Source organism: Boleophthalmus pectinirostris, unplaced genomic scaffold (assembly GCF_026225935.1).
Source record: "Boleophthalmus pectinirostris isolate CB_2022bp ecotype Guang Dong unplaced genomic scaffold, ASM2622593v1 HiC_scaffold_19, whole genome shotgun sequence".
Taxonomy (NCBI): Eukaryota; Metazoa; Chordata; class Actinopteri; order Gobiiformes; family Gobiidae; genus Boleophthalmus; species Boleophthalmus pectinirostris.
This window is the reverse complement of record NW_026571140.1, coordinates 31828007-31852819: the sequence shown is the minus strand read 5'-3', so window position 1 is coordinate 31852819 and position 24813 is coordinate 31828007. Positions and strand designations below refer to the sequence as shown.

Below are 24813 nucleotides of genomic sequence, written 5' to 3'. Positions count from 1 at the left end.
TTTAATTGTTTTTAAAGCTTTGAGCGGACTGGCCCCACAGTACATCTCGGGACCTCATCCAAATTTACACCCCGGCACATTCTCTGAGGTCCGAGGACCAGCTCCAGTTTGTGGTGCCTAAGACGAGACTAAAAACCAAAGGGGACAAAGCCTTCTGTGTGGTCAGCCCCAAACTCTGGAACACTCTGCCCCCCCATGTACGAACAGCCCCCACAGTGGAGTGTTGTAAGTCTTAAAACCCACTTTTATTCTCTGGCTTTTAACACCGCATGAGTTGTGAGGTCATGTGCGTCTTTTATTTACTTGATTTATTTTTAATGTATTTTATTGGTTTTATTTATTTTTGGCTATTCTATGGTTTTGCTATGGTTTTTAAATAAAGTGGATTGTGTTGGATAATAATAAAAGTCACTCAAATATGTGTAAGCAAACCAAATTCAGAACTCCTGTAATGTTTTTTAGGAGGTAACAACATATAGCATGACTTAAAGCTCACAAGAGTCAATTTAGGCTCTTGCAGGACCTTTAAAGATGGCATGGCTAAAATTATTGCATTCGGAAAAAGTATTGTTGAAAATGAGCAACCATAATAAAGGTCAAGAAACACTATAGCGGTCAAACACAGTGCGTAACCTCGCGTATTTATCCTCGATAATGGTAAATTCCTGCTGCATTATCGGATGCACAAATAGAAGCACGGAAGAAGGAAAATGTCTTTTTCGTATTACGAGTGAAAAGAACCGCCAACGGTCAATTAAATGGCTTTCAAACATTCGCAGAGCAAACGTAGAAGATCCTAGCAAACCGTGGACTCCAACAAGTTCAACAACACATCGAGACTCTTGGAGGCTTTCATCTTTTCTGCTGTGAATGGCCCAGGAGTTTCCACCAAGTAATTGTGGATATCGCCAAAGTGAATATTTAGCCAGGTAGTTGGCGATTCTGACCAGAAATTTGGTTTGGTCCACCTTTTGTAGGGGTTGAAAAGGGTGACTTGGTGTCCATCGATGCTTATGACCAATTTCTGGTCAAATCGTCTTTGGTCCTCTGCCGTTTGAGTGGATAAATAACCGGGATCAATACCCTTTACGCGCGCTTTTGTCAACAATGAAACTCGCCTATAGAGTTCTTCCCTCAAAACACTTTTTTCCATATTGTGATGTCATGTGGTAATACAGGAAGTGCTTCACTGTGTTTTTAAACTCCATACACCTTCACTAGAATCAAGTCGATCATTTCACCCCTGGCATTGCCAATCATTACTGAACAAAAGGTAAAAGGTCTATCGCTTCGTGACATCACAAGTTGGAACAGAGCATTTTGATTTCTGAAGATATGGACAGGCTAATAAACCAGGATTACTCAAACATGCGCGAATGAAACAAAACACATCTCCGAGTATGTTATTGAGGAGGTGACAGTATGGCTTAAAGAGTGAATGCTGTGTGTTATAGGACTCTGTGGAGTAAAGCAGGTGCCCAAAAAATGTACACAGTGCATCTTGTAGGTACCATCTTACAGATCCTATATAATGCAGTGTAAATGAAATGGAAACAGACCCATTTGGAAGAAACTTTGTGGTGAATTGTTGTCTAATGGAACATATTTTTTCTTATTTTAAATCTATGGACAGATGTTGTATAAATTGGAGTCTATATCTCCAAGGAAAATTACAGCTCATGTGTTTTCCAATAGAAGCTCCAAACCCGGCTCTCCTTTGGCTCTGTCCTCTGTAGAGTGACTGCAGAGCTGGAACAGTGAGCATATTCACAAAAACCCACAAAGATCGTGTCTAAGCACCTTTCCATCTGAGAGGCTGCTAAATGTAATTGCTGGTTTCACCTCTGGGCTTTTAAGTAAAGAGGACACGGCCGCGCACAGATGGATGATTTCAGTGTAATCAAATTTAAATTTCCGAGATGTGCTAGGCAGAGGAAGTTAGAAAAGGCACAGAAATGGAGCTAATAAGACTTGGTTTTGTGAGTGGGCTGCAGCTCCATCTCAAAGCACATTTTAATCAGTGCTTTCTGCTCATGTCATTGACTTTGATCTGAGGCTGGGGAGGGATGACCTTGGCCAGTCCCACTCTCACAAGAATCCAATGCTTTTATCATCGCATTGTGGCCGTACCGGCTTGTCAAAGCCTGATCTCGTCAGATCTCAGAAGCTAAGCAGGGCCCGGCCTGGGTGGTACGTGGATGGGAAACCGCTGGGAATTCCAGGTGCCACAGTGGGGCCTCAGTTTTTGTGTCCTTAGGCAAGACACCTCACCTACATTGCCTAGTATGAAAGTGGCGTGTGCATGAGTGTTGGTGGTGGTCGGAGGGGCACAGATTGACTGTCTCGCTTCTGTCAGTCTATCCAATCCAATCCAATCCACTTTATTTATATAGCACATTTCACAAACAAACTGTTTCCAAAGTGCTGCACAAATACATAAAAAATAACAACAATAAGATGATAAAGTAAATTACTAAAATAATACTAGTCTTAAAGTAATAAAACTAGTAAAATTATATAAAACCAGTAAAATAAAAATAAAACTATATCATAGAATAGAAATAAATAAACAAACCAATAAATAAATTAAATCAGTAAAACCAATAAAAACACATAAAAATAAATAAAAGACACAGAGGACCACACAACTCACGCGGTGTTAAAAGCCAGAGAATAAAAGTGGGTCTTCAGACGAGATTTAAAACTCTCCACTGTGGGGCTGCTCGAACGTGAAGCGGCAGATCGTTCCAGAGTTCAGGGCCGACCACAGAGAAGGCCCTGTCCCCTCTGGTTTTAAGTCTCGTCTTAGGCACCCTGAGCTGGAGCTGGACCTCGGACCTCAGAGTGCGTGCAGGGGTATACATTTGGATGAGGTCCGAGAAGTACTGTGGAGCCAGTCCATTCAAAGCTTTAAAAACAAACAATAAAATCTTAAAATCAATTCTAAAATTAACAGGGAGCCAGTGCAAAGATGCGAGGATTGGGGTTATGTGCTCTCTCCTTTTTGTTCCTGTTAAAAGTCGCACTGCAGAATTTTGGACTAACTGTAGTCGGTAAAGTGCGTTTTGCGAAATGCCGGAATAAAGTGCATTACAGTAGTCCAGGCGTGATGAAATAAAAGCGTGCATAACTTGTTCAAATAGTTTAAAAGATAAAAAAGGTTTAACTTTAGATAAAAGCCGCAAATGATAAAAACTTGATTTTAAAAACATTGTTAATCTGTTTATCAAATTTAAAATCACTGTCTAAGATGACGCCAAGGTTGGTGACCGTGGGACGAACATGATTTTTGAGGAATCCCACAGTCTATCCCAGGGCAGCTGAGGCTGTAGCTTGCCACCACTGAGTGTGGAGTGAATGAACAATGAACTGTAAAACGCTTTGGGTGTCTTGAAAGGCGCTATGTAAATTCAATGATTCATTAATAATTAACAATGAATTAAATTGTGTTCATCTCTTAGGCCAGCCCCAAGAGACAAGAGAGCATCCAACAATGTACATTTAACTCATTCTCTTCAAACTCAGCCACAGTCATTATTAAAGAAATACAGGGGACGTATGTTCTGTATTAGTTGTATTAGTGCCCTTTGAAACATGCAAAAGTTGAGTACTAAAAATAAGTCTGTTTATACTTTGCAGCTCATGTCATCAACATTCCCTGGGCGTGTGATGCTAACTGTAGGCACTGCTCTATCTGAGGCTTGTTAGACTTTAATCTGAGCTTTATTTTAACACAGTCTGACCAGAAAAGGCTGGTTTATTTGGAACTACAACAGATGAGCTGATTTGAGCTGTTAAACAAGTCCCTTCACAATCAAATTACAGTCACAAGTCACAAGTGTTGAAAATCAAACTCCTAAACAGGACTATGAACGCTCGTATTGATCACAGGCTCCTTAAAATGTGTTTTTTTTCTCCTTTTTTTCTTTTTGAGTTTTCAGATGGCCTTAAAACTTATTTTTTTAATTTAAGTTTGTTAATGTTTATATTGTGTCTTCCACATGAATATTCTGCCAATAGAGAACACTCCCACCCTTATGGCATTGCAAAGGATCAATACTTTCTTATATGGGAGACTATAAAATAATAACGCAGGGTTGAATTAGTTTGTTTAAATATGCTCTGCTAAACAATACTGTTACCCATAATGCATCTGGTCTTCATGCCTTTGTGGACTCACCTCCTGCTCATTTATCCATCTTTTGGAACTGACATGAAGAATACACAACAAATGAAATCACTAAAATAATCGCTTTTAATCATCTATCTGTCAGAACATGAAAATTTGCAAAATTGCAATTTGAATAGAATCAAAATTGCAAATTGAATGATCACAATTTGCTCATCAGGCTGTAATTATTTGGGTAATAGATTCATGTCTTCTGGAAACAGCATATTTAGTCGCTATTATGCATAAAACCTGTTAACTCAGTAGTTTGGATTTCAATAAACATTTTCTGAACTGCTGGTAATTCTTGTATAAATTTTACAGCTCCAAATTCACAGTTTTTATTGTACTTTTCAACTATGATTAACCATGGGTGTGTTTAAAGGACCCATATTACCATATTTTCTGATCTCTTTTATAATGTTGTTTCCTCATCAAAAACTAGAGTTGTATTTTGTTTCATTTACACATTTTTAACACACAAACCCTTCATATTTAGACTGATGAACTACATTTTAACGTGGTTTTGTGTAATATAGGACCTTTAAGCATGGGTGTGTTTAAAATGTGCAATTACTATTAGTCCATATTGTCAGAAAACAACTGCAATTAGTCTTAAAACATATAGATGCGGTGTCTATTCATGTAATTGGCTATACCAGTAAACAAATTGACTAAACCAGTAGCCGCCAGTTGCAGGAAAGGAAACCATTACGAAAACAATCCAGAGTGGTTTGTACCATCTCAGCTTTAACTGGCTGTTACTGCACCTAGAGACTTGGACTTCCAAATGCACAACGCTAACGTAATGTTGATTGCTTTTAGCCGGGGCTGTGGGGCTGTAGGGACGAGGGCGGGAGGGGGGCAGAGGGGCTGTTTGAGGGGAGTAATGAGACGAAAGTGTGTCCAGGCGCAGGACAAATGAATGAAATGGCTCCAGGATCGCGGGCTGTGTTTGCCTTTGCCTCTCCTAATTCAAAGAGACCATCTGATAAATTGAGAGGATGGGATGTACCCCGGAATAGCAAGAGGCGCCTTTTCATTGTGCCCCATTCCCAAGCAGATCACACTCCCCCGACAGCAGCCCCCCCTTCAGAGCGGCTCAGACGGGGGGTGGGTTGAGGGGAGGGGGTGTGTGGGAGTGCGTTGCTAAGAGGTGTGAGTTCTCTGGATGTCCTGCAGAAAGCGAAAGAAGGAGCGCTTGTGTCTTACCATAAGTAATGAGATAAAGGTATTTTACATTATTTTGGTAGATTCATTCTATGTGAGATTTAACCTCTTAATGCCTGAATTTATTTAGATATATATATAAAAAAGTTTTGTGTGTGTTTGCCTTTAAGTAGATGATAAATTAAGTTGATTGATTGATGATTAATTTGACTATAGCAAATAAATAAATAGAAATCTGGGTATGTTGCAAATTTGTGACAACTAGAAACAAGTGCATGCCAAAGGTTCCTGGGAGAGTCCTTGCATCTGCTTTTTCCGACTTGAAAACAGAACTTGTTCATTTTAAATGGTTTGCAGTTATTCTTCACTTACCTTATGCACTCCAAGCATCCTAATTATTCACAGTGCTAAGTTTAATAAGTGCTTTTCACAACTCTCAGAGACCAGCGCTCCATGTTAATTTAAGGTTGCCGACTCCTGGTATACTTGAAACCAACCTAGTAATGCTGAATGCCTATACACAATAAAAACGCATTGTATCCATAAAAGCTTCCCCTATTTTTTGACCTCAAGACATTAAACAAGTAAGTAGCCATCAAATACTTGTTTTTCTTTTCAACATTCAATTACATTCGTTTGTTTTAAAAGCAGCAATCATTGGTTCAACAAAATAATCAATAAAAATAATAACACAATTTTAGAAATGTTACAAAACATGTCTTAACATTTCAACCTACATGCAGATTGTGACAAGGCGACCCACAAAAAAAAAAAAAAAAATCTCTTACGACCCAGTCTTTGGGAAACAATGTTCTAGCTCCCACTGATGAATGCTGTCGTTGTGTCCGTTGGGGTAAATACTTAACCCGTCATGCACTTAGTGTCTGTGTACACTGGTGGATGAATGTGTGTGTGAATGGGTGAGTGATTTCTTGATGTAAAGTGCTTGAAGTTGGAAAAGCGCTATATAAAAGTGTGACCATTTGCCTTTTACGAATAATAACGTAAGTAGCCTATGAGGTTTTCTGGGGGTACAGGCTTCCATTCCTCTGAGCGGCCCAAAGGGAGGGGGTTGTGCGTGTGGGAGTGAGTTGCTGCGTTGCTAGGAGGTGTGAGTTCTCGGGACGTCCTGCAGAAAGCAAATGAAGGAGCACTTGTGTCAACAGAGAGAGGGCGAGAGGGGCCGAGGAGCCACTGCACAAACATCCCAAAGCCGGCGTCACCTCCATGTAAAAACCAAAGGGCCAGAGCTCAAAGACCTGCACCTCTCTGTCAGCGCTGCAGGACACAACCAGCTTCCTGTGTCACATCAAATGATCTTACTATTTTTAAAGGGCCCATATTACGCTTTTTACCTGTTATAATGATGTGTCCTCATCAAAAACTGACCTGGAGTTGCATTTTGTTTCATTCACACATGTTTAACACACAAACCCTGTATTTTTAGGCGTTAGGAGTTTTTCTCTTAAACTGAAAACACTCTGTTCTACCTTGTGATATCATGTGGTAAAACAGGAAGTGCTCCACCATTTTTTAAACTTCATACACCTTCATAAGAATCATTGGGATACTTTCAGCCCCGGAATTGCCAATCTCTACTGAACTACAGGTAAAAAGTAGCCTCTAACTTGAAAACTAGAGCGTCATGATACGTCAGAAACTGGAACCGAGCATTTTAAGCTTTGGAGATGTAGAGAGACTAATTATAAAGGATGACTCAAACATCTTTGAATGAAACAAAACAGGTCTGTTTTTGGTGAGTTATCAACATTATAATATGTCTTAAAGTTCACCAGAGTCAATTTTGTGTAATATAAGACCTTCTGTAAGACCTTTCTAAAGATTTTGCCATCGTAGAACTGTTCTTCTGAAGATAACGTTTTGAGATGTTCTGAATGTATTCCAATTTTAGGAGTGTTTGCCAAGACAATGAGCTGTCTTGCTACCCAAATAAAACTGTCAGTTCGAAAATACATGCTGGTATTTCTAAGCTCTTTGCAGCAATATAAAGAAATGTTGCAGCCTGCAGTTATTCTCTCTCAGGTGTTGTATATACCCTGGTCTTTTTGTCATTGGAAGAATTGTCCTCTGCATTTGACCCATTCTTCAGAGAGATTGGATTAACCTGTTGGGAATTTTTAGGGACTCAAGATCTAGACTCAATCTGGATTTCTAGTGGAGACTTTTGGAAGGAAGAAAACCCAGGCACAGGATGACCAACTCAACACAGAGAGTAAAACTATCATCAAAATGTCTACTCTTTAATAAGGTGTCAATACTGAAAGAATGACAAAATTAGGACAAAAGTTAAAACTTCAAGAATAGTGGTAATTTAAACAAGCCACTTATTTTCCGTTGACAATTTAATTCTATTTAAAGAGCTACTTTTAATGCTCATTTTGGTAAAGCAATTGGGTTGAGAATCAAGAGTCAAGCCTTATTATCGAAATTAAGTCTGAAATGATAGTATGGTGACAAAGGAGCTCAACACTCCCACCCACTTAGAAGTCGGCTCCATAAGTAAATTTTCTATGAATTTTTTTGCATCGACTTAAAAAAAAAAATCATATATAAAGAGTTCAAAGACATCACAGAGATTAACCAGCTAACTACTGTCCATAACATGGTGCTTTTAACTCCAAAAAGGACATTTAAAACAAAAGATTATGCAAAATGTTTTCACAACGTAGTGGTTTATACAGATTCGAAAACAGATTTTAAGTAATATAACAGGTTTTGTTAGCTGATTAGCCCTGAGCAAGCTTTCAAACTTTTAATATGAACTTTTTTCCCTGGAAAGTTTATGGGGAAATGAATGAGAAATTTACTTCTGGATCCGTGGGCAGGCTGTCACTTTTGAGCTCCACACTCGTGCAAATCACATACTTTCCTACTTATATAATACCATACATTATGACACACTGCCAAAGTGAGTGCTCAAAGTCTTGGCTTTCTTTAAAATCTCCATTATTTTTGGTCTTAAAATAATCCACCTCTAACTAGGTGAGGCAGCTGTAGTGTTGTAGCCGACCCTTTTTGGTGCAATCACAAGCTTGAATCACGTTGAGCGGGCCCCTCTGCTCTCTGCCTGGTTGTCTTCTCCCATTCACTGTGCTGTAAAGCGTCTTTAAAGACCAGCTCCAATCACCTGATAGACTCCAAATGCCATCCTGAATAGAGATTGTTTTCTCTTCTATAGCGCTGCGTGGAAGGAGGTCTGAACGCATTAATGTGGATGTGTCCTCGGCTGTAGTTGAAGTCAGGACACTGGGATTGGGCAGGGATGTTTGAGTAATCCTTTATTATTAGTCTGTCTATATCTCCAAAGCTCAAAATACACACTCTGATTCCAGTTTGTGACTCCAAGAATCAGTAGTTTACAGTTAACAACCAACTTTTACCTTTTACTTTTTACCTTTTGTTTAGCAGAAATCGGTAATTCCAGGTCTGAAATCATCCAAATGATACCAGTGAATGAGCATAAAGTTTAAAAAACACAGTGGAGGACTTCATCTATTAGCACATGACAAGGTGGAACAATGTTTTTCCATTTGAGAGAAAAACCAGCCTAAATACGCAGGGTTTTTGTATTAAACATGTGAATGAAACAAAAGAGTATGATTTAATGAGGAAAAACATTATATCATACAAAAGAAAGTGGTGTAACATGGGCCCTTTGAGTAATACAAGAATCATATCTGTTTCAAAACTCTAGGGTTGGCTGTAGTTGAAGTCAGGACACAGACTGGGGAGTGTGGTGAACTGGAATGACATGAATCTTGTACTTAAGGTTCAACAGAAAATACTGTACACTCATGTTTTCATCCTGTATTTTCTCAAAGTAAAAATGAAAAGATATAAAAATTGTTGTTTATTGTTTAGACTGATCACTAAACTGGAAAAGTCATTATTTTTTAGTTTGTGGGCCCATCTTACGTTATTTTATGATCTATGCGTTATAATAAGGCTGTGCAATGAATTGAATTTTGATTTGATTTTCGATTTGTGTGTCAAACGATTTCCAAACTCTATGCTATAAATAAGTATATTTATTTTATTTTTTAAGTATAGAGATTGTAGAACAGCTGGATATATAGTTTATTTTCGATGCATGTATGTTTTTCTATGCCTTATTTCATGTTCAAAGTATATTTAATTTATTTTATGTTTTATACATCGCAAAACTGCTCTAAGGTACAGATTTGTAGCCTATATTTATTTTCAATTTGAAAAGTTTGGTATAAATTTTTAATTATTATCAATAACAAAGTGTTTTTTGAGAGAGAAATGCTGAATAAATGCATTGTGTAACTAAAAAAATAATGTTTGAATAATCGTGATTTCAATATTGACCAAAATAATCAAGATAATAATTTTTTCCATAATCGAGCAGCCCTACGTTATAATGTCATTTACTCATAAAAAAAAAAAAAATACCTGAAGTTGTGTTTTGTTTCATTCACACATGTTTAACACACAAACCTTACACATTTAGGCTGGGTTTTTCTCTTAAACTGAAAACACTCTGTTCCACCTTATGATGTCATGTGGTAATACAGGAAGTGCTCCACTGTTTAGGTCCTGGAATTGCCATTTGTGCCCTCAGATCTAGTTGAAGTCAGGACACAGACTGGGGAGGAAGGGGGGACTGGAATAGCATCTTGTACATACACTTGAACAAAAATACACTTCACTTGTCTTCCTGTATTTTCTTTAAGTGTGTGACCTTAAAAGTCCATCAAAATAAAAATAAAAAGATTTAAAGATTGTTGTTTATCGTTTACAGTGACCACTCAACTGGAAAAGTCATTATTTTTGGGTTTGTGATTGAAAAAACATGATGATGGTATGAAAAAACATTGTCCTTCTCTTGGGAAATTTGTCTTGGACTTGTGCTGAAGTGCCAGATATAAACAGTCCCATAAAACACACAAGGATTGTTCAGTTAATCAAATTTAATAGCTATTACAATTATTGCTTTAATCAAGTATAAAAACAGTTTAATCATAAATTGGGGTCTGGATGATATGAGAGCTTGTTTTGTTTTCAAAAAGTGGAGCCAAGGCAGTCAAGTTGTCTAATCTGCAGTAACTTTTAAAGTCTCCAAGCATGTGACTCAAGAAGTAAGAAAATTATTTAATTATTAAGAAATGTCCCATATTACACAAAATGGACTCTTGTGAGCGATCACCAATGTTATAATGTTGTTACCTCCTCACAAACATACCTGGAGTGGTGCTTTGTTTCTATGACACCTTTTCTTGTGTATTATGTTATTAGGTTCTTTTTTCAGATCAAGAGTTTTGTTTCATTCCTGACAGTTTCGACTGCTGACTAGTGGTCTTCCTCAGAGTGGTCACGTGATGTTGCTGTGACGTTAAACTGGGACGAGGGGGCTTTTTTACTCTCACACACCTAGGATAATGTCCTGAAGAAGTCAGACTTCAGATGGCGCTGTCGTCCTGCCTCCACCGGTAGGAAGACAGCGCCAAAACCTGCATAAATCAGCTGACCGGACCCGTCACAGCAACATCACGTGACCATTCTGAGGAAGACCGCTAGTGAGCAGTCGAAACTGTCAGGAATGAAACAAAACTCTTGGTCTGAAAAAAGAACCTAATAACATAAAATATCGGAAGACCAAATGAACATCTTTGGACCTTTCCTTGTGTGTTGATGTGGTTCAGCTTCTGTTGGACGAAATGACTCAGTGGAATATGAGTGTTCTCTCAGTGATAGAGGGATGTTGATGATGATGATGATGATGAGTCTGTTCTGTGTGTGTGTATCGTGTTGGAGATGGTTCATGTTTTCAGAGATCATACATGTGCAGGTTTAGCACAACTCCTTTCACTCACTTTATTTATGTTGTTCACTTTATTTATTTTGGCGACTGGTGTGAGGAAAAGACTGAAAAGTGTTTATCTTTTGGACGCGTACACATGCACCATGACGAAACCGGGATACTCACAAAACCTGATCATAACCGGGAAGCTGATGTGCATGTAAACACACTCACTGAGTGGCACAGTGATCTCCAAGTAGCCAGAGCCCAAACTGTGACTGTGGGACTGTGAGGCCACAACTCCAGTGTTTGCACAGTCACATGCAGCCTTGTCTTCTTACTTTACGCTACGCACAGCAGCCTACATTTGATTTAAAAATGAACGTGGTCGACAAAATTCTTAATGATCAATTGTTGATTAGTCGACTAATCATCATCATTCCTAGTTTGGTGACTTGATTGTTGATTTCGAGAAAACCCAAACTGTTTCTCACTTCTCTGTGTTATTTTTTCTCCTTTTTTACTTGTAAAGTACCATGTTTGTTTCTGATGCAAATGAATCTCCAGATCCACTTGTCTTTGTAAAGTTTTGTCAAAGTGTCTGGTTCTGGCTGGTCAAGTAAACGGAACATGTTGTTGAACCCTGTGATGGAAAGCTGCAGATTACGCTGGCTACAGACAGTTGCCAAATTGTACATGTATCACTGGGGGTAGATCAGAGCAATGAGGTCTTGAATACAGGAGTTAAACGATTCCTCAGACATGCATGAATCACTCTAAATGCAACTTCGAATGGGTAAATGGGAAAGGGAAACAATTATAACATGGCTAAAAGTCAATTTTGCATGACATGTAAATAAATAAGTTTTAACAGTGTACAAATAATCATTTCATTTCCATTTGGACCCAGATGTTTGCTGTAATTGCTTTTTCTTGTTTCAGAATTGAGCAGCCGTAGAAACACATAAACACATAAACAACAGCTATTAACTAACATCCAATAGAAATTACGCCCCCTCCCCGTCCCTTCTTTACCCTTTGTTGTTTGAAGCTCATCTTATCTCGATGCTATCAGCGCGAATCATCACAATTTTCACTACGTGCGTGCATTTAAACTCTCTGGCCTTGTTGTTTGAAATGGCCATTCCTGCATTGCCCTTTGAAGGCTCGGATCTGATGCTTTGAGCTCCACTTAGTCCAGATGTTTGGTTTGGGAGAGAACACGCCACTTTGGAGAGTTTCCCACACGCTGTTTGGTGTGGCTGACTCCGCTCTGGCCTCCCAACTTCAAAACAACCAGCGCTAAAAATAGTACAAAGCTTTTAATCATTCGGAGAGGCCTTGTAATGTCTCCGTACAAGAGTTCAACAGCTCTGATGATGAACCGTGGCCTGCCTCGGGCTCGAACTGAAGGGGTCCCTCTCATGGCTCTTCGGTCTGATTCTCACTGACTCAACATGACGTGACATAAAGCAGGCTATAGAGCGCCCCATAGGCCAATCACAGCCCCTGCTCTGATACCGCGGTCTGCGAGAGGCCTGGATGGGGTTTTAAGGAGGACTGAAAAAAGAAAGATGCAAGTCTGGACAAAAAGCCGTAGAAGCACTTAGAGAGCTTGGACCTCTGCCAAGGCGCTGGTGCTGTCATGCAATGCTAAAAATACAGCATTTGCCCAGACTAGGACTCACAGTTCAAAGTTCATCAAGTTCAGTGAAAGTATGATTATTATTATTATTATTTTTTTGTATTTTGTAAACGTTTTCCAATTGTAATGATTATTTTTTTTTAGTTTACCAAGATTAAATGTCCATTGTGTAACTTTTCTGGTGGAGGGTACGTCAAATCCTTTTCTTTACAGAGATCTCATTGCTTTGTCTAGAATGTTTCACAGTTATCGTCATGGAGACCAAACCAGACCAAGTTACAGGTAAAATCTGTGGAGAGGCGACCTGCTCACTGTCAGAATGCTTGTTTTTTAAAGTTTTTCTGTACTGTAAAACCACCTGTAATTGAATAAATCTAGTAGAGCTATTTAATGTCATACTGTGGAACTTTCCAGGCTGGACAATGACATGTCCATAGAAACAAGACCCCCAACCAAAAAGTTACATAGTGCACCTTTAAGCTGGCAGTGCATATTTTAAATGTAGTACAGGGGCATTAATATTTGAGATGAGACTAAAATATGAACCTCTTAAGTAAAATAAGAATCACATCAATTTCAAAAAATGTCAACGTGGTCTAAGCCTTTGTTTCCCAAAGATTTTTTTGGGGTCACCTTGTCACAATCTGCATTTAGATCTGCAGTATATAGTTGTACACCTGGATCTGTGACCTTATTGTCAGTCTGAATAAGCATTTTGTCAGAATATCCTGTTCTCAGTGGGGCGAGTATTTCTATGTGTATTCCTTTCACTGTTACATATGTGTGTGAATTGGGATTTTCCGTGCTCACAAAAAGGAAGACAAAGCACAGAAACAGACTGAATGCGTGTTGCGCTCTCCTCCTGCACCCGGGACAGGCTCACCCATCTCATTAGAAATATTGAAATGTTAAGACGTGTTTTGTATAATTTCAAATCTTTTTCTAATTATTTTATTGACTATTTTGTTCCAATGTTGCTGCTTCAATTGAATGTTGTAAAGAAAAAGAAATGGGCTACATTTAATGTCCAAATAGGCGACTTATGGATCCTTTTATTGCTTGTTCAATTACTGTTTTTCATTGTTTAAAACTTGAGTAATACTAATTGTTCAGAGACACACTCACTCAGTCAACAATAAAATATCCTCATTAATCTTCAGTAATGGTAAATCCACCTTTATTTTGTGATTTACGAATAATGTCGATTGATTTGGGCCGCAAAGGTTTGTCACTTTTAAAATATGGGTCCCCAGAAAAAAAAAAAAAAACTGGTCTAAGCTGCAGGGTTAGTTGTTAGTAGCATTTAGAGACACTTGCATGATTTGCATTTAAAAGCAGTTGAACAGTTTATAGATTTGACTTAGATTTGTGTCTGCGTTAAAGATTGTTTTCCTTGTCTGGAGATTTGGCTTAGAAAATAAGTCTAAATAAGTTGCTTTTATTTGTTGTCAAGCTGTCACCAAAATATGGGCAATTCAAAACAGCTTTTCTACACAGTTTAATATTATAAATTCCATTGTCCTCAGCACGCTATGACTTATCTGTTCTTTCTCGCTGGCCAATTGAAAAACATCAAAATAAACTCCTATCATTACGAAAACTGTTGAAGAATCTACTGCTGCGTCTATTAGCCTCCGTGCTATCACTAACAGACGGTTCTCATGTGTTCCATTGGGCTAACAGGGCAAGGTCTAACCACGACGCCCCGCTGACAAGAAAATACATTCACGGCAGGACTCCTCTACGTGGCGGATTAGCACAGCTCTTTTCAATACAGCAGCGGCAGAACCCATTCCCTAAATAAATTACTTTCTCAGACTGACTTTTTGTAGCCGAATGTTTGTCATTGAAACAACTCCTCTTTCACTTTGACATTTTCCCACTCTCCTGATTTAAAGTTGCACTGTGAAACCTTTCCCACGGAGGGTTTGCCATCGGTTTGTTTCCATGTAGATGTTGTTGTGATGCCTGGAATGCACCACAGCATGGCATTAAACATATACTATGTATTTATCATTGGTTCCTTTGGAGGAGATTTTTCTTGGTTCTTATTTCTACAGCAGGGGTCACCAAACTTTTTTCTCTGGGGGTCACTAAACTCTTTTCTCCTGATTGTGATGGGGGCCGGGGTCGGGTCGGCCGCATAACAGAACTGTGTGACGATGCAGATTATATTCTTTGAAAGCTGCCACACTTTCTTTACATATCAGACAAACTGCACAGTCCTCACTCTGAACAAAAAAATAATCGTCGTCCATGGCTCTTTGAAAACTCGGCACTCTGTCAAGTTTTTTGTACTTTAACACAAGCCATTTTGCTGTCCTTAACTACAGATGTTAATACGTCATATAATCATTTAAATATAAATATAAATACTTCATATAAATATAATTTTTTTATTGCAAAAAAATCAACAACATACAAGGTGCAGACATGTTACTATTTGCCAAAAAGTGACTGACAACTTTTGAGGATTGCTTCATAGGGCCAGTTCAAATGGTGGGGGGCAGAGGGGCTGGGGGACAGTCATAGCGGCATGGAGGGCCGGAGTTGGCCCACGGGCCTTAGTTTGATGACCCCATTCTAAAGTATGCACATACGTAAAAATGTTATGTTTGTAAGTTTTCATGTTACGTTTGTGATTTCTAAAAAGACAGGTTGACATGGAAGTGAGTGGGCTGGTCCAAATATTCTGAACTTTAGTTGTCAAGGTTTTCAAAGATGAGACACGAGGCATCTGTGCTCAGAGAGACCAGGAGTGTGTTTGACCAAATTTTCGTTTTGTTCCTATGTACACTTTTAGTAAGTATTTAAACCAGAACTAAACCTAAAACAGTCTTGTAAACCTGGTTTAATCTACATCTGAACAATGTCCAAATGTCCAATGTCCAGTTTTAACTGGTTTTATATCAGGACTAAACCACACCTATACCCAGTCTAAACTGGTCTACACTATACTGATAAACGGGGTCAGCCCTGTGTTCCCTCATTTCTAAGATTCTAAGAGTCATTTCAACCTAGGACCCTTTGTACCATAACCTCTACATTACATCTGTAGTCAACTCCTGCTGGATAATAGGTTGGGTGGAATTGACGACCAAGTTGGGAGAAATGGGGATAAAATCTGACGCAAATTGATAATAAAGGAAATGTAGGGCCTAATTTTGGGGGGAAAAAAAAAAAAAAAAAAATTAGAAATGAGAGAACATAAGGCTGAGGGAACATAGGCACGCTCCCCTGATAAACCAAGGATTATACAGAAAATAACTAAACAAGATTTCACTTCATTTCATCTGTGTTTTATTGGAACAGATGTGTTATAAAAGTGCTATCGGGATGTAGCCCACCATTAATCTAAATAATGACCAAACTTCAAAAGATTAAAAAAAAAAACAATAGACTAGAACATAATACCTTTTCTACAGTTAGTGAAGTAAGACAGTTAGCAGGTTTAGTGATTGAAGCAATACCAATATTCAAGCAGTACTCATTTTTCATACCACCATTTGAATAGAAAAGCTGTTGCTATTTCCAACAGGAGCTGATTGTATTCTGCCAGTAGCTGCACCACGCATCAGCACGCTACCCACCGCTGCTACATCCATGTATTGTTTGCCAGTGAAGTTAATAAATTTTGAATGAGACTGAACAAGGAAGAAAGGAAGTCCGGGGAAAAGTAGTGTTCTTTTATTAGAGGACACAAAATAAAAATACACATGCCCTGAAATGTTGATACAAGGGCTTTAACATTGGTGTTGCTTTGGTTTAAAGGGACTATATGTAGCATTTTTACCTGGCAACACAAGTCACACTGATATTTAGAAATAAAAAAATACTGTAGTAGTCTTATCCCACTGACTGGTCCATGTGAACTATAAGTACCATATTAGATTGTTTTTGTAGCATACTCAATTGAAATGCTCTAAAGTAGGACCTTATTTCTTATAATACTGGCAACTAAATAGAAAAGTTGTTTTTTTTAACCCTGATAATTCTACGTATAGTCCCTTTAAACAAAACATTACAAAAGGCATATCCATTTTGTTCATAATTCAGATGAGATGAGACACATATGCTCCTTTTAATACCATTGCTACATAAAGTTGTCTCTTGAGCCACCAGTTTCAGACAATGCACGCCCCAGTTCTTTACAGTACATTTTGTTGCTTGGCCTCTGTCCGTGATCAAACTCAACACTCAAACTCACAAGCAGACTGCACCCCGCTATCAGGAGCCATCTTTGTTCTGGTAGATTTGAAATAAGTATCAAGAGACTTGAAACCACATGACCAACAGCTATCTAGAAACAATAGCAGCAAATGTAAGATAAATGTAAGTACATTTCCCAGTGAGTCAGAGCTCCTCCCACAGTCTCCTCAGCCTAAACTAAAGTCACCTTAACACTACAAAATGACACAAAATATGGTTTAGGCGTTGGTTGAACAGAAAAGAACCATAGTTGAGATACCAGTGTCTGTGACAACTGATGGACATAAGGTGCTTCTTCAGCATGTGGCACCGTTCTTTAAGTGAAGGCCAAATATGTCTTTACACAAACCTGCTGCAAAATTCACTCACCAAGCAAACAGCAGATCCTTCAATAGGGACAGATGACAGACCAGGGATAGTACTGGATAAGTTAAGTTGTTCCCATATTTGGTTAAAATGTAAAATCATTACACTTTAGCACAGTGTGGTAGTCTTGGGGGCAGGCAGCTGCATGTGGCAAAAGTTGCAAAATTCATGTATTTAACTGAAGGTTCGGGCTATGTTTTGTCACAATAAGTTGAAAGTTATGATGGCACTTTTAACACTGAAAATAAGCACATATATTGAATACCATGTCTGAAATCACTCCATAATAAAGGATCTGAGTAAAAACACTCACTCATTCACTCACAAAATCAGCTACACTTTTCTACGGACATGAATTTGACAAACATACTGTATCAGGCAGCACGCACACTTTGATTATTGACTGTCCTCTCCTCTGCCCCGGCTGTCTTACTTACAAAGGCATAGCCCAGCGCTTTTCTCTGTTCAGTTCACATTAGTGGGAAGACAGTGCTCAAGGGCAGTGACAAATGAGACCCATTCTTCAAGTATTCCTCTGCTTCGACCTGGCCCCGCGCAGAGAGGCTCCTCTCTGCAAGGCAGCCTTTACCTTGGACTGGGACGGTCGAGCCAAAATACAAAAGTAGATTCACTAATGTCCACTTAATATTCTGTGGCTACCGTGACGAGGGCAGAGATGGGACCTCCAAGGAGTATCTTTGGCCGTGTGTGATTTTCCCTTTTGTCATGAGTGAATGTGCATATCATTAAAGGGGAACACACCTCCAGCTCAAACCACAGTGGGCCGTACCCCATCCCATCCAGCGCCCTTCCCTTTAAGGGCTCAAAGCTCTACAGTAGTCCAGCTGAGAGCTGCTCTTTAGTCAGTGCTTAGTCTAATAACTGTATTTGTTCACCACTCGCATCTGAGGAGTCTGTGGAGAGAACCCATTGGGTTTGGGGGGCACATCAGGCTTTAGGGATGGGGTCCGTTTCAGTCCTGTCCTGGGCAGAGACCCATGCCCACTGTAGCTGCTCTGTCGGGACATAGAGGGCGGGTGACCCCCAGGCCCCAAGTGAGAGTCCAGTCTGGACGGAGGGGTGGGGGGCATGTACCCTCTGTTCATACTGTGTTGGCGGGTGACAGACACCCCCATTGTTACCCCATTTGGGGAGGTGGACAGGGACGCCCGATGAGAGGCACTCCGGTGGAGCTGGTACCTGGGCCGCTCCAGTGTGCCCCCCATGTTCAAGCTCCCCGTGGGGCTGGTGGGGGAGGGGGGAACGGGCACGTCCACCCTCTTGGTGGGACTGTGCCGGGGCAGGGAGGAGGAGGGGGAGTACAGGGATGCCTCACGGCTGGGGACCTTGGGGGGTATTTCAGTCAGTTCCTCCATAGGCTCCAGTGTGAGGTGCTGGCGGGGGCGGGGCCCGCTCTCCTCTTGGATGATGGCATTGGGGTTGGCCACATTGTCGTTCAGATGCTTTAAAAGGTCATTGAGCGTGTTCCTGGCGTCCACAGACCTCTTGGGGTCCTTGTGACTGCGTTTGGAGTCTGGGTTCTTCTTCCTCTCCGATGTCCGTGGCAGTGTATCATCTTCCATGGAGTCCATGCTGGGCTGCTCGTGTGTGGCGTTGGGCAGAACCACTGCACTGGGAATGTGGGAGTGCCCCAAGGCCAGAGGAGTGTGATGGGCCGGAGATGAAGGCAAGAACTGGGGGCTCTTGGGGGTGGAGTTGGACTCCTTACGGGATACCTTCCCATGAGCCCGTTCCCACTGGTTCTTGATGGGCTGCAGGCCCTTCTGCTGCATTACAGGGGTGGACTCAGGAGTGGGCAGGGCAGCGAGCTCCGGGGGCTGGCATCCATCTCTGAGGATCATGGTCTTTGTGTCAGGCCCAGGAGCATTCAGGTCTTTGCTCAGGAGGTTGGTGTACAGCTTAGGACAGTCCATGTTGCTCTGGTACTCCTGGAAACACAAAAGGCTTGTGTGAAAACCCATTCCCAGATTTTCATCTATAACAGTGACGTTGATGAAAGGAGGGGGTTATAATGAGAACTGTACCTTAACAGGGCTGTCGAACAGTCCATTGAGTTTGACAAAGCTGCCGGCGGAGTCGGAGCTGGAGGGCACAGACTCTGGGTCCTTGTGAATCTGTCTTGGCTTTCGGAGGAACGAATCTCGATAACAAAAGACGAAGAGTCCGGCCATGAGCGCACCAATGAGGAAGGCGGCAAACACACATGTGATCAAGATATTCATGTGCACCATCTGGTTAGTGTCCCCTGCCTGGATGTCCCATATACCTAAAACAAAAATATATGATTATGTTAACGCTCTGCTGCATCATCAAAACGGCCTCTCAATCACCAGCTGAAATGTGCATGTTCGTGAAAACACAATCATGCATGGCTTTCTCAGCTAGAACCAGTCAGCCACAACAAAATCCCATACATATTTGTCCATGAAACACAAATGGAAGCTGTTATAGGTACCCACATCCGTCCAGCAGCTATAAGAAGTGCTATGTTAGTCGAGAAACCTTGATTGTTTTTTTTTTTGCCATGCGTTTTACCAAGGGGTTAGCTGCGTGGTCTTATCTTAGGTGAGAGAGTCCAATCGATCAAAAAGCTGTTAAGGAGAAGATTGGCACGTTTGTCTTGAAGAGAGTTTGTTAGTAACCACAGACATTGAAAGAGTTAGTCATTCCAGTACAGCCACTATAGAGACATCAGGCCCAGACAATGATTTACCAGCCCACAGCCATATTGTTACTACAAGTTGAGTTAATAGATCTACACCGGCAGCCAGAAAGTAAACAAAAGAAAAAGTGCCAAAGAATCAATAAGAAAAGTAAATGAAAGGCTTAATGATTAGCAAAAGAAAGAAAATGTGATTGTACTACATGTTTACCAAAAAGGAAAAGTAAAGAATAGATTTTAAGATGTGATCAAAGTACAAAAAAATGTCAATATCAAAGCATAAGAAGTAACAGTTAATTATAGATAAAATAGATAAATAGAATGTGTAAAAAAATAAAATAAAATATTGCTGTTGCGTGACAAAAATGTGTTTTCCAGTTTATACAACAATATTGTTTAGATGGGTCATGTGTAGTTTGGCTTACATTTAACACCAGATGCCCTTCCAGATAAAATTGCACACATCTATTTTTATCCAAACTTGGGACTGGAAAAAGTTGTTACTGGATTATGACGTAATAATTAAATAATTGCTGTTTCTTTATGTAATGTGCAGCTATAAATACAATTGGATTTGATTGGAAATGTGAGATCCACAGTGCCAAGCATCAGCAATATCTGAATAAACATAATAGAAATATAAACTGCCATTAGGTGCATTGATCTGTATAATCTAATGAGCTGCTACATAGAGGAGCTCTTGAGGAAAGTGCTTTAGCTGCTTTCCTTTGGGCCTTACCCTCTTCCCCTTTTGAGCCTAAAGAATTGGACGTGGAGGGGTCGTCCTGCAGCACAAAGCCCTGGTCGTACAGGTCTGGACTGGGCACAGAGCTGGGGGTCTGAGTGGGCATGTCTATGGGGGGCAGAATATGCCCTCCGCGGGGCCGCCCTGTGACGGGCATGGGGGACAACTCCATGTCTGTGGTGACAAACAAAGGGTTAACACACTTGAGCAAGACATGTTATTTTGTCTGGGTTAGTAGCAACAACAAGTCACTTTTGTTGTTAGTTTTCAACTTTGAACAATTATTCATTAGCTGTGGCAGTCCAATAGAAATACATTGATTGTTTTGAGGGAGAAAAGTAAGGAGTTGGTACACAGCAGAGGAGATGATTGGGATGGTGCTCGGTCATGCGTGAAGGGGTGATAAAACAAAACAGAAAGTCAAAAAACAAAGAAAGTGATTTTTTTTTTTTTTCGTAGAGAAAGATGTGCACTGAATTGTTTTGGGGGTGATTTGAGACAATGATAATGAAGCAATGTGACGATAAGCATTCAAGGAGTGACATCCAGAATGACAAGGCGGTAATGGCGGTGGTGGAGACTGAGAGACTAGGTTTGGAGAGGCTGAACTCAAGGTAACATACACCATTTGAGTAAAAAGATCAAACTAACCAGAGGTAGGATCGCCAAATGATTTGTAATCGGGAGCAGACGTAGTGCCCACAAATGCTAAAAGAATTCAAAGGACAAAGTAATCAGCATTAAGGGCATTCAGAAGCTAAGAGTCTAAAAGCTACTTCTTGAGTGGAGTTTATTTTCTTTAGTGATAATGACAAAAAGCACTCCTTCACTGTGTCCTTTAGCTTGCTCTGGGTCTGATCAATATGAGGTTCAACTGCGGTCGTGTTCAGCTGGTATCAATAAAGAAACAACCTTTTAAAAGTAAAAATACTATGGTGTTTTCTTTAGCCATAGACCATAGACTATATATATATATATATATAAATGGACATACGTAGGCTCCACTGACTCAGCTACTGTTGTCTTTACATTGTTAAACTGTCGCCCCTCTCTCTGTAATTGCTGCAGTGAACCTCGTCGTTTTGGTCTTAAAATGTTCGTATTAACCCACTCTACATGATCCTAGTGTTTTTATTTCACTATTTTCTATGTTAATTCTTCCTGGCTCCAAATTTGCTCTTATAACTGCAAGCCTCGATGAGCTTTATTTGACTGAACGCCATGGGTGACGCTCCCTTAGTCCACTTCTTTAAACAGTCTATGCCTTAATGTTATTAAATTAAAATATACTCTCACATTTGTACCAGTTGAGCATGATTCCAGTGTACATGTCCAGCATTGTGGCATTAGTTAAAAGGATTAAAAGGAGGGTCATGTACTTTATTATAATAGGCTGCACTGACCATAACATTATAACCACCCAATAATATGACTTTACATTAAGCCGTGATTGAATATGTGGTGTTTTCTGTGGTCGTAATGTTATGGTCAGTCAGTGTGAGCAGGGAGAGTTATCAAAAGGGGATTACTTAAAGAGTGCAATGGTTTGTGTTCATATGTTTTTGTAAGCAGTTTTTTTTTTTTTTTGTAATAGATTTTGGTTATTTTGTGAGATATAACGCAGTATGGAGATGAGAAGTTTTACCTTGACAGTCTCCCAAATGAGCAGTGTTTCCAAGTTCAACATCTTGCTCAAAGCCATTTCTAAAGATGACACAGACAGAAATATTTACTAAAAAGATATCTCATTTACTTTGAATTATTTATGCCTTAAAATATTCAAACTTACGCAACACCAGGCGGGATCCTCTCGCAAACTCCACTGGCCTTCCACCCACAATATGGGTCCCTCGAAGCAATACATGCCCTATTTTCATCAAAACAAACAATTGGTTAAAGGTGGTTTAATATTTCCTAGACTATAAAAGTATTCACATGTTAAAGATTAACTCCGGACTCCCACGATGGAAGTAGTGGTAAAACTTTGAGAAACATTTACTGAACCAGGTCTAAATCAGGACTATACCAGAACTAAACCAGGTCTAAACTAGGACTAAACTACCACAGCACCATGACTTTACAATCACTTACTACTTACTACTTTGTTTTGAATTTGTAGAGATTAACTTAAAAAGCAAATATAGAACAAACCAGGACTTAACCATAACTAAACCTATCCATAACAAATAAAGAACCCCAGGTACCACCAGCATCGCCCATATCAACACTACAATGCTCACTACATTGTTTTGAATTGGTTAAGGAGCTCCAATAGGCCCAGGTGGAACTAGTGGTACTACTTTTATAAACCAGATGTAAACAAGGACAATTCCAGCTCAAAGCCAGGTCTAAACTTGTTATTATATGCTAAAAGAATCCCAGGTAGCACCAGTTTTACTTATACTATAATAATGGATTGGCACTCTATTGCTCTCTAAATGAAATCCAAGTACAACCATTTCAAAGCACATCGCATTTTGTTGTAACTTGTTAAAGATCCAATATTCCACAAAATGGCAAAAATAGAGTCTTATGAGCTTTAAGTTATGTTAAAATGCTGTTGCCTCATCAAAAACATACCCAGAGTTGTGTTTTGTTTAATTCACACGTTTGATTAATCCTGCGTTATTAGTCTGTCTATGTCTCCAGCTCATAATGCTTTGTTCCACCTTCTGTTGAAGTTCCTTTTACCCTTACTTCAGAAGAAACTGGCAATTCCAGGGCTGAAATTACTCAAATGATTCCAGAGAAGGTGTATGGGGTTTAACACAGTGGACATCACGAGATAGAATAGAGACTTTTCCGTTGGAGAGAGCCTCAGCCTAAATATGCAGGGTTTGTGTGCTGAACATGTGTGAAAGAAACAAAACACAACTCCAGGTATGTTTTTTTGACAAGGTAACAACAACCGAGATCAGAAAATACCAGAAAATGCAGTAATTGCTATGGTAACAGTCCAACTTTTTCACCAATCTAAAACTGACAGATACCCTACATTGTGTCAGTTCTTACTTTTGACAGTGCGAGTGCCTCTCACAGCGGCTGAGGGGCAGGCGGATGACGCAGCTGGAGAACGCCACGTACAGACTGTGAGCTTCTTTGTCCAAATGCAGAGACAAAACACGTCTGTCGTCCTCACGGCTGGACAGGCACCTGGGACACAGAGGGACGAAACCTGATCAGAGCCCCATCTGATAACGCTGATAACACTGTCTACTGTTGCCGTCTCAGTGGATTGAATCAGTTGTGAGGTGGCGGTGCATTTTGTCAGCAACAATTTAACCTTTTAACACAACGGGCCCCAAAGCTCCCATTAAACCATTCATGCATTTAATCTTTTGCCTGCTTTTATTGTCCTTTTATTGCTGTAGAGGTCATGAAGAGACAGAGCTTATATTGCTAACTACAGGCTTATGACTGGGCACTTTCGCTAAATTCTATCAAATATTAATAGGAAGTTGATATATTTAGGTTTTTTTTTGACATTTGTTAATTTGGACCTTTCAAAACAAGGTCTCAAACTTACAGTATTAAACCTATATTTAGTTGTTAATTGTGGGAATTGAGTTTACCTTTGTGAATTAATCAAAATAATCTAAACTTAAGTCAGAAGTGGGACCAAGTCATTGTTTTGCAAGTCTCAAGTCTCATGTCTTTGACCTCAAGTCCGAGTCAAGTTCCAAGTCAAATACAGGCAGGTCTGGAGTCACTAGCCCATAAGTCCAAGTCAAGTCTAAGTGGTCTGCTTTGAGCTTCAAGTCATTTCAAGTCTTTAAACCAAAATCTTAGTGTGAATCATTACGGTCAGAATAGAAAGTCTTCTCAAGTCACAGGGCTCAAGTCCAAGTCAAGTCCCAAGTTATTGAGCTTCAAGTCCAAGCTGAGTCCCAAGTCTTGGTCTGTTTTATGAAATCAAGTCTCAAGTCCTGAAAATAGTGACTCAAGTCTGACTCGAGTCCAAGTCACGACTTGCAAGTCCCCACCTCTGACTTGAGTAATTTCAGTTATAAATATACACTGAAACAACTTCCCTCTAGTCAGT

At 39.9% G+C, this 24813-nt stretch overlaps 2 protein-coding genes and 1 pseudogene across 4 annotated transcripts in view; 2 read left to right on the top strand and 1 right to left on the bottom strand.

The window, feature by feature from the left end:
• The window catches only part of LOC110172884 (E3 ubiquitin-protein ligase RNF128-like), a 204092-nt gene that overhangs the window by 110795 nt on the left and 68484 nt on the right, over positions 1-24813 (top strand). The window lies entirely within an intron of this gene.
• LOC129409307 (5S ribosomal RNA) lies at positions 2117-2234 on the top strand (annotated as a pseudogene).
• Positions 16440-24813, bottom strand: part of sema6dl (sema domain, transmembrane domain (TM), and cytoplasmic domain, (semaphorin) 6D, like) — a 45142-nt gene continuing 36768 nt past the window's right edge. Inside the window, exons 14-20 of one of the 2 annotated variants that reach the window (XM_055154250.1) lie at positions 23784-23924; positions 22561-22638; positions 22417-22475; positions 21423-21479; positions 20766-20945; positions 19389-19630; positions 16440-19292 (exon numbers count right to left, since the gene is read on the bottom strand). In XM_055154250.1, coding sequence (XP_055010225.1) covers positions 18219-19292; positions 19389-19630; positions 20766-20945; positions 21423-21479; positions 22417-22475; positions 22561-22638; positions 23784-23924 — 1831 coding nt within the window. In that variant the 3' untranslated portion in view covers positions 16440-18218. The remainder of the gene's footprint in view (positions 19293-19388; positions 19631-20765; positions 20946-21422; positions 21480-22416; positions 22476-22560; positions 22639-23783; positions 23925-24813) is intronic. The other variant, XM_055154251.1, reaches the window with a different exon arrangement.